This window comes from Protopterus annectens, chromosome 5.part0, assembly GCF_019279795.1.
Source record: "Protopterus annectens isolate FY-2018-M chromosome 5.part0, PAN1.0, whole genome shotgun sequence".
Lineage (NCBI taxonomy): Eukaryota > Metazoa > Chordata > Ceratodontiformes > Protopteridae > Protopterus > Protopterus annectens.
Genome location: NC_056735.1, coordinates 368,224,344 through 368,238,016, shown reverse-complemented (window position 1 = coordinate 368,238,016; position 13,673 = coordinate 368,224,344). Strand labels below are relative to the sequence as shown.

Below are 13,673 nucleotides of genomic sequence, written 5' to 3'. Positions count from 1 at the left end.
AAGTGCCTGGCTCCAGCCATTGCATACTGCAGGCAGAGAAACATTCAAATTTACCCATACTTGGACGATTGCCTTATTCAGGCAGACAGTCGAACTGCTACTTCAGCGCCTGACATTTGTAAAGAGACTCCTAACTTCTTTGGGGCATACCATCAACGAAAAGAAATCGCATCTGGTACCCAGCCAAAAAATTGTATTCCTGGGAGCAAGCTTGAACACAATTTCCCAGATGGCATTCCTCACTCCAGAAAAGGTTTATTTGACATATTACTTCAAACTACTGGCCAACCAAACCCAGCTATCTGCAAGAAAAATACTGCAAGCCCTAGGGTTCTTGGCCTCATGCATTCTCCTAATTCCATATGCAAGACTGCATAGGAGGAAACTGCAATGGTACTTAGTCTCTGGAATCAACATTCTCAGGACCTGGAAACAGTGATTGCCATCATTCATTGCTTAAGGATAGAGTTCCTTTGGTGGGCAGAGGCCTGCAACCACCGTAAGGGACTCCCTTTCACTCAACCCCCCGCTGCCCAAACCCTGTCAACAGATGCATCAGATTATGCATGGGGGGCTCACATGGCAGGCAAATTCTTTCAAGGCAAATGGAGCCCAGGACAAGTGCACCTGCATATCAATCAAAAGGAAATGTTAGCTGTGCAGATTGCACTGACAGCCTTCAAATACCTTATCCTTCTAGGACCACTCTTGATAAAGACAGACAACACCACAGTCATGTGGTACATAAACAAGCAGGGGGGAACTCATTCCTACCCACTCTGCAGGTTAGCCATGGCTCTGTGGAACACAGCCTTGAGCAACCAAGTGCACCTGCAAGCTCAATTCCTGCCAGGCAAACAAAATTCATTGGCAGACGACTTAAGCAGAAATCTAATGGACCCACACGAGTGGAAACTGGAACCCAACTCATTCAAGCTTTTAATCCACAGGTGGGGACAGCAGAGGTGGACTTCTTCATCCCCCCTCCCAAAAAAAAAAACATCAACTGAGCAAATTTTGCACCAGAACTCCCCACAACCAAGCTTGGAAAGTGGATGCCCTATCCTTTATTTGTGAAAACCTCTCAGTCTATGCCTTTCCCCCTCCTCTCGAAAGTACTACTCAAGATCAAACCAGACAAGCCAAGGACAATCCTTATTGCACCAGACTGGCCACTCTAGCACCGTTGCCCACTTTTGCACAGTCCGACAACAGTGCCACCCTGGCACCTGCATCAGACCCCCTCTCTGCTGTCCCAGCAGGAGGGCTAGATTTTGCATCCTCAGCTGCAAACCCTGAACCTAGCAGTCTGGCTTCTTCCCTGAGTATATCACCAGCAACCCTCAGCAGACAGGTGCTGGTTATCCTTGAGGCCATTAGGCCTAGAACTAGGAAATCCTATTCAGAAAAATGGGAAAGATGCTGTTCTTGGAGCCAGTCTCTGGGAAAGGACACAGCCAAGCCCACCTCATCTCAAATCCTAGATTATCTAGCAAAGCTGTTCCACAAAGGCCTATCCTTCTCATGAATTAAGATTCATGCCTTTGCCATCTCACCCTCTGGTCAAAACAGTTCCTGAGAGGAGCTAACCATTTAAGAACCCCAAGGAGAGCTCCCACTCCTGCCTGGGACCTTAACTTTGTACTAGAGAAGCTCACGCTTCCCTCTTTTGAGCCTGTGGCTACAACAGAGTTAAAATTCCTCTCTTGGAAAACAGCCTTACTTCTCTCCATCACTTCAGCAAGAAAAGTGTCTGAGTTACAGGCCCTTACGGCTGTGGAACCCTTCATTATCTTCCATGCGGACAGGGTTTCCTTCAGGGCCAACACATCATTTATGCCCAAGGTGGTATCCAGTGTGGCTTTAAACGAATCCATCCACTTACCACCCTTTTTTCCTAATCCTCAGATTAAAGGGGAAAAGATCCTGCACTCCTTGGATATGCACAGACAGCTTAGGATGTTCTTCATGTTTCACTGTTGCAGTCATAACTGAAGGGTACTCCTGCCGGCAGGCAGCCCGAGGTCGGCCAGAATATCAAAGTCTGGGTCCGGCATCGGCTGTATCAGCTAGTACCCTGACGTCAGAGCGCATGGGTATAAAGCTGACGGCCGACGCCATCTTCTCCAGTCTTTCTTGCCGTGCGGTGCAAAGCAGTTCGCTAGTTGTTGGTTGGCGTTTTCAAGATAACGTGGTGTGATTGTCGTCGGTCTGAAGTTTTCTACTTCTCTTCTCAAAGCTAAGTACCCCGTTGGGGAAACTTTTTTCGTGCTCCTCCGATGTCAGAAAAAGTTAATTGTGTATCGTGTGGAAAACAAATACCTCATAAAGATTTCCACTCTTACTGTCTACCTTGCTTAGGCCCTGACCACGACGTTTCTTGCTGTCGGTTCTGTGCCAGGTTTAATTCTCGCACTATCAAGCGTAGGTACGATTGGACCTTGAATTACTTCGGTAGACGATTTAATTATAGGATGTCGTCGGATACTTTACTGACTACTGGATTACAGAAGAAACACAAAGACAAGGACAGGCCTCCAAGGTCCAAACAGGATACTTTGCAGCCGGAGCCAGCTTCGGGTTCGGCAGTCGTCAGTGAGGCGCTTTTGCAGCCCCTGTCGTCCGCCACTTCAGAACCGATGGCCGACACGGACTCACATGGGGAGCCATCTAGGCCTAGTAATTTGTCTGCTGCAGGACCTTCGGACGTCGCTCCTTCAGATGGGTCCGGAACCGCTGTGCAGGTACAGACTTCTGAGGGGGTCTTCAGGCCTTCACACAGTACTATTTCCACAAAGACAAAAGCTAAGTCAAAGACTCCTGTTAAACCCAGACTTTCTGCTCAAGCTTCTTCGGATTCAGCTCCTAAGACTCAGAAGCAATTACTAGGGATGGCTGAGGATTTATTAACTATGATTAAGGGTTCTCACCCTCCTCCTGAGAAAAGGCCTAGACAGGATATCCCTTATGATTCCTCTGGTCAGGCTTCTGTATCTTCTGTTTCTTCCTCTGATCAGGATTACTCTTTTCCTCCTTATGAGGATTCGGATGCAGAGGATTCTGTTCCCTCTGCCTCCCCACCTGAAGATTTCTCTTTTGGGGAAACATTGCATGTGATGAGGGAGCATTTTCATTGGGAAGGTCAGGATTATTCTGCTTCCAAAAAGAGGCTTAGGGAATTTCTTCTCCCTCAGCACAGGCCTTTGGCTATTCCTCCTGTACTTGACATTGTGGATGATGCCTTCTCTGAAGCTAACTTGAATCCTGATTCCATGCCGCCTGCTCCTTCTAAGCCTGATAGATTTTACAGTGTCCCTGACTCCCATCAATTCTTATTTAAGAACCCTTCTGCTGATCCTGAAACTATTTCTCAGGGTTCCAAGACTGCTAAGGCCGCCTCCTCTGAGAATCCTATCCCCTCTGAAAAGGATTCTCGTGCCTTGGACAGGTGGGGCAAAAAGGTTTATAGTTCAGCTACCCTTTCTATTAGAGCTTTAAATTGCTAGTTTCACATGTTTAAGTATCAACAGTTTCTTTTATCTGTTTTAAAACAGAGGCTTTCTACTTTTCCTGCATGTGCTGAGGACAAGGAATTACAGGATGTGTTGCATGCAACTGAACAAGTTAGCAAACATAGTTTACATTGTGGTTTTGATGCCTTAGAGGCTTCTTGCAGGGCGGCTGCCTCTGGCACTGTTGTCAGGAGACATGCTTGGCTTCGTGAGCAGAATTTACCTCAACAAGTTAAGGCTAAATTGCTAGATGCTCTTGTTCAGCATGATGTCTTATTTGGATCTAAGGCTGAGGAGGTTATTAAAAAGATGGAAGAAAAAGCCAAGTCTATGCAGACTGTAAAAGATTTTTTGCAAGTGCAGCCTCCCAGATTTTCCAGAAATTGGCCTTCCAAAAATTGGTCTTTTCCCACTTCTGACAGGCCTCAAAGGGGAAGATATAGACGCTCCAGAGGTCGGGCTCAGGCCTCTTACAGATCTAGACAGTAGACTGCTTCTTCACTTAGAAGGGGAGAAGACAGACCTCAAACACAAAGAAAGCAGACCCAATGACTCCCTCTGTTGGGCTTCAGGTCCTCCTTTCCTGGATGCCCCTCTCGGAGGAAAACTTTCTCTTTTTTACCAAAATTGGACTCTCATTACCCAGGACAAATGGGTGTTAGACGTGATTTTGAAAGGCTGCAAATTCCACTTTCACACTCTACCAAGGCCTTCCGGCTGGCCAGATCTGCCAAAACATCAGTGGACAGAGGCCTTAAATCAAGTGGACGCTTTATTAGCCTTAAGAGCCATAGAACCTGTTCCACCTCTAGAGGTGGGGAAAGGTTTTTACTCAAGACTTTTTCTGGTCCCAAGAAAACAAAACTTCTGGAGACCTATTCTGGACCTTTCAATATTAAACACTTTTTTGGAAATTCCAAAATTCAAGATGCTTACACTTCAACTTCTTCCAATGCTCTCACAGGATGCTTAGATGGTAACATTGGACTTAAGAGGCTTACTTACACGTCCCCATAAGGCAACAATGCAGAAAGTACCTCAGATTCAAGGCAGGCTCGAGACACTTCCAATTCTCTGTACTGCCATTTGGCTTATCTACTGCGCCCAGAGTTTTTACCAAATGCCTGGCTCCAGTAGTAGCTTACTGCAGACTTCAGGGGATTCAGATTTACCCCTATCTGGACGACTGTCTAATTCAGGCAGACAGCAAAGACCTTCTACTTCATCACCTGCATTTTGTTCAACGTCTTCTCCTACTACTGGGATTCTCAGTGAACACAAAAAAATTGCATTTGATTCCTTCTCAACGAATGACCTTCTTGGGAGCTCTTTTAGACACAAGTTTACAGATTGCCTTCCTTACTCCAGAAAAACAGTTACAGCTGGCTTCAATCTTCAAGACCTTGGTAACATTGACTCAGTTCACTGCAAGGAAATTCCTGCAGGCTTTGGGCTACATGGCCTCTTGCATCCTGTTGATTCCAAATGCGAGGCTTCACATGAGGAAACTTCAATGGTACCTAAAGAGTGTATGGTCTCAGCATTGCCACAGTCTGGATACAATGATTCCACTGATTCCCTGCCTCCAGAAGGAATTCCTTTGGTGGTCCAGGGTGTGTTTGAGCGAAGGGAAGCCCTTTCATCTTCCTCAACCTACTCGGATCATAAGCCAGGACCTCTGCTAATTCGAATAGACAATACCACAGTCAATGTGGTACATAAACAAGCAAGGGGGCTCTCACTCTTACCCCCTTTGCAGACTTGCCATGACCTTATGGGACACAGCCTTAAATTTGAATCTGGATCTTCAAGCACAGTTCATTCCAGGAAATCAAAATCTCTTAGCAGACAGCCTAAGCAGAAACATTTTGGATCCACATGAATGGATGTTGGACCCCAACTTATTCAGCAAGATAACTGCAGTTTGGGGCTGTCCTCCGATAGATCTGTTTGCATCCCATCTCAACCATCAGTTGCCTCTCTTTTGCACCAGGTCCTTACACAAGACAGCTTGGAAAGTGGATGACCTGTCCTTCAGCTGGAGGAATCTCTTGGGATATGCCTTCCCTCTTCCTCTTCTGCCTTGGGTATTGCTAAAGATAAAGCTGGACAAACCCAGACTGATCATTTTGATAGCTCCAAATTGGCCTCGTCAGTTTTGGTACCCTACTCTACTGCACCTTTGCTTGGAACCTCCTTGGAATCTCCCTCTGACCCATTCTCTACTGTCCCAGCATCAGGGTCAGGTATTTCACTCTCAAATCAAGACTCTCTGCCTGGCAGCTTGGCTCATCAAAGGCAATTGATTCCTTCTTCTCTTCCTAAACAAGTTTTGGATATTTTGGAAGCTAGGCGTCCTAGTACAAGGAAATCTTATGCTTCTAAATGGAAAAGATTTTGTATTTGGATGCAGGATCGTGGCTCTGATCCTTTAATACCTGATATTTCTTCTATTTTACTTTATCTCTCAGACCTTTTGATTAAAGGTCTTTCCTTTTCTTCCATCAAAATTCATGCTTCTGCTATTTCGGCACATTTCAATTGTGATCCTCCCTTTTTTTCCCACCTGGTAAGACTGGTAAGACAATTTCTGAGAGGAACTAAGAATTTAAGACCTCCTAGATCTCCTCCTGTCCCTCCTTGGGATCTCAACTATGTCTTGGAAAAGCTTACTTTGCCTCCTTTTGAGCCTGCTGCCTCTGTGGACATTAAGCTCTTATCCTGGAAGACAGCTATCTTGTTGGCTTTGACTTCTGCCAGAAGGGTGTCTGAGTTGCAAGCCCTCATGGCCGTGGAACCATACCTCATCTTCCATCAGGATAGAGTTTCCTTGAGGACCAATCCTACTTTTATGCCTAAGGTAGTTTCTAGAGTGGCTCTAAATCAGACTATTCACCTTCCTACCTTTTTTCCAAAACCCCAAAATAAGGGGGAAAGGATTTTGCATTCATTGGACGTACACAGGCAACTACGTTTTTACCTGGACAAAACTAAAAGTTTCAGAAAATCAGATCAATTGCTTATCTCATTTGCTTCCAGTTCTCTAGGTAAAGCTATTTCTAAGCAAACTATTTCCAAATGGATTGCCCATGGAATAAGATATTGTTACTCTCTTTGTGGAAAGCAGATTCCAGGTACTGTCAGGACTCATTCTACTAGAGCAGCTGCCACTTCAGCAGCCTTTCTCAGAGGAGTTCCTACCAAGGACATTCTGGAGGCTGCCACTTGGAGCTCTGTGCATACTTTTTCCAAGCACTATAACCTCCCTTTGTACTCTAAGTCTAGGGCAGGCTTTGCCTCTGCTGTCCTGCAGGGTCTTTTAGCTGCTCCTTCTTCATAACCTCCTCCCGTGTTCTCAGCTTTGGGATTCTACCCTTCAGTTATGACTGCAACAGTGAAACACGAAGAACATAGTACAGTTGTGTATACCTACCCTAAATGTAGATGTTCAAGTGTCTTCACTGTTGCAGTCTGTGTTTCCCTCCCTCCAGACCCCTCTTGTTTCTATTTGCTTTCTGTGTTTCCTTTTCCACTACCTTTCTGGTGTATTTGTGTTTCCCTTGGGACACCTTTTGGTTTTATGGGGGCTTCTGACATCAGGGGCAAGAAAGGCTGGAGAAGATGGCGTCGGCTGTCAGCTTTATACCCATGCGCTCTGACGTCAGGGTACTAGCTGATACAGCCGACGCCGGACCCAGACTTTGATATTCTGGCTGACCTCTGGCTGCCTGCCGGCAGGAGTACGCTTCAGTTATGACTGCAACAGTGAAGACACTCTAACATCTACATTTATGGTAGGTATACACAACTGTACTTTCTACCTTGACAGGACTAAACCTTTCAGAAAATCTGACCAGCTGCTAGTCAGCTTTGCTACGGGGGCAGAGGGCAAGGCCATTTAAAAGCAATCCATCTCCAAATGGGTAGCACACTGCATCCATTTCTGCTACAAGCACCATGGAAAACCTACCCCACAGGGGATCAGAACCCATTCCACTAGGGCTACCTCAACCTCTACAGCATTTCTCAGGGGAGTCCCCACCAGGGGCATCCTGGAAGCTGCAACCTGGAGTTCAGTGCACACCTTCACCAAGCATTACCACTTGCCTATCTTTTCTAAATCCAGAGCTGGATTTGCTACAGCAGTCTTAAAAGGCCTGCTAGCCAGCCCTAATGACTGCCAACACACTTCCTCAGCTCTGGGAATCAACCCACGTGTGATGACTGCAACAGTGAAATGTGAAGAACATAGTACAGTTGTGTACACTTACCATAAATGTAGATGTTAGAGTGTATTCACTGTTGCAGTCTTGATTTCCCTCCCTCCATCCCCCTGACTTTTCTGTACTTCCTGCCTATCCTCTTTTTTTTTTTTTTTTTTTTTTTTTTTTTGGCCATATCTTATGACAATGGTATTTACTTTTTACTGGAGGTGTTCCACACCATGTAAATTGCTTCCTATTTTGGGGGCTCCTGACATCTGGGGCAAGAAAAACTGATGTAATGGCGTTGGCTGCATGTTTTATACCCATGACGTCATGGAAGAGGTGACAGCATCTGACGCAGAAATCCCAAGACTCTGGTATTTGGGCCGACCGAGGGCTACCTGCAGGCAGATAACCTCAAGTGTGATGACTGCAACAGTGAATACACTCTTAACATCTACATTTATGGTAAGTGTACACAACTGTACTTTGCCAGCAGAGTTGAATTTGCAGGATAGACCAATTTGTTAAAGCTATTTTTGGTGGAGGAGGTTATGGGTTAGAGAGGCTTAAATTTCCTAGATGTGCAGTGACCAAAGTGTCTCTTTGGTGGTGCTGCCTGTGTGATTGCTGACTTAACGAGTAGCAGAACTTTATGTATTTTTTCAGTTGGCCTTAAGTTTTGCATTGATAGCCTAGCACTTATAAACTGTTTGGGACATATGACTTGTACTGATGCGGTGTAGCTTTTATTTGCTTTAATCTTTTCAGTGAAGCCAGATGGAAAATTTGATAACTCATACCTAGGATATGTTTCTAGATTACTGGACAGATGGCATCACTGCATTAAATGCGACTAGGATAATGTAATTTGTTTGAATTTAGGAGAGTTATGAAAATGGGTGACCCTAATCCAAAGATACATTTGGTGTACTGCAGTCACCTTTTGTCTAGCCTGTTGGAAAGAGTCTGGGGTTAGGGCCACTTGTGCAGCTGCAGATTGGCTCACTGACTAACTCCTGCTGTGGTGATTCTACGAAGTCCAGTGCGCTGGCTGACACTCCAAAAAGTAGAACTGCCCACTCAGGTGCGAGCATATTTTTTTCTTCTATTAATGGGATTTACAATGGCTCCATTCCTCCCTGGATGGTTAAGTCCATCCTTCCCACTTCCGCTCTTACAGGTGCCAGAGTTTGTGATGTAACTGGCTGCCTAGATTCGAATCGGAGCATTATTCAGCAACCAGTGGAGAAGTCCACCTGATGACTTAATTCAGTTGCATTTCTGATTTAGAAGTCTCAGTGTATATGAAATAGGAATGTCATTGCTGTGGATACTAATTCACTTTTTTCTCCTCAGTTTGCTGGCCTAGACTTGAACTCCTCAACATCTCAGAGCGGAGGAGCAGGCAGTAAGTAGCATTTTTTTTTTCCTTACTGATTTTAATGCAATACTTCTGTACAATATGCTTCAGTTTAATGTGGTAGTTAGGAGGTTTTTCTAGCTTCTTAATCCTGCAGTCTGTCAGGCAGCAGTATTTGGCTATTGTGCTGATTTTAGCTTATGGCTAGGTATGTTGACGTCATTTAGTTCTCAAAGGTTTGTGATTTATTGTGCATTCCATTTGCTGCACATTAAGTATACCTACATTTCAAGGGGAAATTTTCCAGAAAGGCAAATTATGAAAGCCAGTCATATTCCTAGCTCCGTTTTGGCCCTGATGAAACTGGTCCCTTAGCTGAGGAGCTTTTATAGTTGCGCTGTGTTAAATGCATCAAAAACCTACCTCAAAAACTGAAACCAACCACACTTGCTGCAGATAAGCTCCCAGCTGACTTTCTAAAAATTGCTGCTGATACTATATCCTGTCCAGTAGCCGTTCTCATAAACTGGTCTGTATCTGGAAATTCTTCCACATACTGCACTACACAAAGGAGGTAACTTCAGAGATTTCACTAATTACTGTCCTATTGCCATCCTATCTTCCTTGTCCAAAATACTAGAAAGAGTAGTGCATACCCAGTTAGTGAACCGTCTTGTCACCCACAATCTATTATCACACACCCAACATGGCTTTCAACCACATCATAGCACCACAACCGCACTTTTATGTCTTTTACTGATGTAGTCTGTTCCTATGTTGGCTAACTGTGTGTATCCTTCATATTCTTAGAGCTGTTCATGGTCCTTGACATGATAGACCGCAGTAAACTTATTGGCATTCTCTCTGCCCTAAACATCTGTACTTCTAGTATTACATGGTTCCAAAATAACCTAACAGGATGTCTACAAGCCATTCAATGACAAGGTCAACTCTTCTCTCTGCTCACAGATGTTCATCGTGCATACAGCTGCAGTAATCACATATGGGTTCTCTGCCGTCAGGCGGTCCCTCGGTCGGACGAATTCCAAAGTCTAGGTCCGGCGTCAGTGGTTGTTGCTTTCTTTCCTGACGTCAGTGCGACAGGGGTATGTAAGACACAGCCGACGCCATATTCTTCAGTCTTTTTTGCTGCGCGGTGCCCGAAGCAGAAGCAGTTCGCAAGTGCCGGTCGGCCAGCTCCTGAATTTACGAAAAATTGGAAACTGAAGTCTTCTTTAAATCTAAGTACCCCGTTGGGGAAACTTTTCTTGCCTCAGACCGATGTCAGACAAAGTTAACAATTGTATTTCTTGTGGGAAGCAAATACCGCATAAGGATTTCCATTCCCTCTGCATACCTTGTTTAGGCCCAGACCACGACGTCTCGGGCTGCCGCTTTTGCGCTACTTTCAATAAACGCACTGTTAACCGTCAGGCGGGGTTCGCCCAACATTATTTTGGTAAAGCCTTTGATTATAAAATGTCGTCGGAGACTCTGACTACCGTTTTGTCCAAAAAACGCAAGGACAAGGACCGGCACGCGAGGTCTGCGGTCTCCACCGACACCACGCCAAAACCGGCTACACGTGGTCCGGTTCTCAGTGAGACGCCTATGCAGTCCCTGACTACCGACGACACTTCCTTGGCGGTGTCTTCTGTAACCGAGATCGCAGGTACCTCGGCCCTTACTCAGACTACAACCACCTAAGCCATTGTGAGTGTTGAGCCTCCTGATGTGGACAGATCCACTTCCACCCAGGGTGTCTTTAGACCCTCATCTTCCTTTTCCATTAAGGCCTTTACTAAGTCCAAATCAGCCATGCATCCCAAGAGGCCTGTTGCTCAGGGACCATCCCCAGGCCCCATGCCTAAAAAGCAGATGCTTAAAATGGCTGAGGATTTAATTACTCTTATCAGGGGTTCTCAACCCCCTCCAGATAAGAGACCCAGAGTGGAGGAAGACTCTCCCTCTTCTGAACAGGGCTCCATTTTCTCAGAACATTCTGATGTAGAGGAACACTCGTACTCCCCTTATGAAGATTCTGATGCAGAACAGTCTATTCCTTCTGTATCTCCCCAGGAGGATTTTTCTTTTGGGGAAACCTTACACACCTTGAGGGAACACTTCCATTGGGAAGGCCAAGACTTTTCTGATTCCAAGAAAAGGCTTGGGGAATTTCTTTTGTTACCTCAACACAGACCTCTGGCTATACCTACTGTCTTGGACATACTTGATGATGTTTTCTCGGAGGCTTGTCTTAACCCGGATTCCCTGCCTCCTGCCCCAGTCAAACTTGATAGGTACTACAGAGTTCCTGCCTCTCACCAATTTCTTTTCAAAGGACATAATGCTGACCCTGAAACCATTTCTCAAGGCCCTAAGGGCATGAAGGCCTCTACTGCCAAGAATCCACTACCTTCCGAAAGAGAATCTAGATCCTTAGAAAGGTGGGGAAAAAAGGTATTCACCTTGGCCACCCTAGCCATGAGGGCCTTAAATTATCAGTTCCATATGCATAAATATCAACAGTTTCTGTTATCACAATTAAGAAATAAAATGTCTCAACCTGAACAACCAGATTTGAAAGAATTGCAGGATATGATGCATAGTGCAGAACAAGTGGGATATAAGTATCTTGATTTTTTTGATTATTTTTACAGATTACTGTTTTTACAATTTAATATATATAAAGCACTTTTGTCTATTCAGTATCTTCACAAATCCTTATCTGTTTAAAAACTTTCATTTGTCTCTGTAGTGCTTGCTGTCTTGTAGGCTATTGTGTAAACTGAAACATCTCCTCTGTGTAATTATCTCTTGGCTAGTGGGGGCTGGTTCTTTTGTGTTCTTGTAAAAAAAAAAAAAGTTTCTGTCTTTTGCACACAGTGCAGACTAGAGAGGTTGTTGACTGCAACTGAGCTACAAAATATAAGTATCTTGATTTTTTTGATTATTTTTACAGATTACTGTTTTTACAATTTAACATATATATAAAGCACTTTGTCTATTCAGTATCTTCACAAATCCTTATCTGTTTAAAAACTTTCATTTGTCTCAGTAGTGATTGCTGTCTTGTAGGCTATTTTGTCCCACCCTCCCTGTTGGTGGCTTTACAGTTGCCCGCCCCTACTGTGACACACCTCCCAGTCTAGTGTCATTAGCTCATTCTGCTTAATACAGAGAGAACATTTGATAAGGCCTTCTGTTCCTCCTTTTTCCCTTTCAAAAAGTAAAACAAAACTTTTTTTTTAACTTTTTTTTTTAACTTTTTTTTTCTCTTTCGCCTGAACCTTCTTGTGTTCTGACTGTCCTTCTCAAACATTTTGGAAATATACAGTATATTTCAGAGCATTTGTTATAACTGTATTTGCTGTAACTGATTTAAGTATTTTTTTCTGGCTTTTTGATTATTTACTGCTTAGCGACTACATTTTAGCCTGTTTATACAGCTCTGCATTCTATTTAAACTGTTTTTGTGTTGATTAACTGTTTTGCACTTTTAAAAAGTTAGTTGTTGCTTAATTTTTACCTGTAGGCTAACACACTCAAGTGCACTAGCCGCTTAAAAGCATTTATAGCATTTACTGTCTGTTTTCTGCAAAAAAGAAAAAAAAAAAAAAAGAAAAAAAAAAATCTTGTTTTCCCGCCTTACTGAACTAGAAGAATAGTCCAGTCTTCAGAGTTTGCTGATCTCTGGGCTTTGTCTTGGTTCCTGTGCTATTCCATATCCTTATTTGGATAAAAGGAAGCGTCTTTGTTCACCAGTGGGAGTGGGGAGCACTGAGCGGCCTATTTGTCCCTAGAGGAGTGGTTCCAGACAGAAACTTGTAGTCTATTGGCCATTTTGGGTCAATTCCTATCTCTTTTCAGCCCCCTGTAATAAAGCCCGCTTTAGCGTGCTTTTTCGCATGTATTCAACTCAACACAGCTCCTCGTGGTGTCCTGCAGAGTTCTACAAGCAGCAGAGAGCAAAAGAGTGACTTTTTCCAGATTTAAGTATTTTTTTCTGGCTTTTTGATTATTTACTGCTTAGCGACTGCTTTTTCGCCTGTTCATACAGCTCTGAATTCTATTTAAACTGTTTTTGTTTTTTGTGTTGATTAACTGTTTTGCACTTTTAAAAAAGTTATTTGTTGCTTAATTTTACCTGTAGGCTAACACACTCAAGTGCGCTAGCCGTTTAAAAGCATTTATAGCATTTACTGTCTGTTTTCTTCTGTTTTCTGCAAAAAAAAAAAAAAATCTGGTTTTCCCGCCTTACTGAACTAGAATAGTCCAGTCTTCAGAGTTTGCTGATCTCTGGGCTTTGGCTTGGTTCCTGTGCTATTCCATATCCTTATTTGGATAAAGGGAAGCTTCTTTGTTCACCAGTGGGAGTGGGGAGCACTGAGCAGCCTATTTGTCCCTAGAGCAGTGGTTCCAGCCAGAAACTTGTAGTCTATTGGCCATTTTGGGTCAATTCCTAGCTCTTTTCAACCCCCTGCTATAAAGCCCGCTTTAGCGCGGAGTTGCCCATAGAGCACCATCGGGCAGCGCCGGTTAAACTATTTCTGGCTCCGTAAAGTCTGCTTTTCAATTTTTCCCTTAGAACTT

At 44.1% G+C, this 13,673-nt stretch overlaps 1 protein-coding gene across 2 annotated transcripts in view; it reads left to right on the top strand.

Annotated features, from left to right (window-relative positions):
* DDX3X (DEAD-box helicase 3 X-linked) overlaps positions 1-13,673 on the top strand; it is a 1,864,809-nt gene that overhangs the window by 227,849 nt on the left and 1,623,287 nt on the right. For both annotated transcript variants that reach the window (XM_044072327.1, XM_044072326.1), the window contains exon 2: positions 9,077-9,128. In XM_044072327.1, the coding sequence (XP_043928262.1) occupies positions 9,077-9,128 (52 nt within the window). The remainder of the gene's footprint in view (positions 1-9,076; positions 9,129-13,673) is intronic.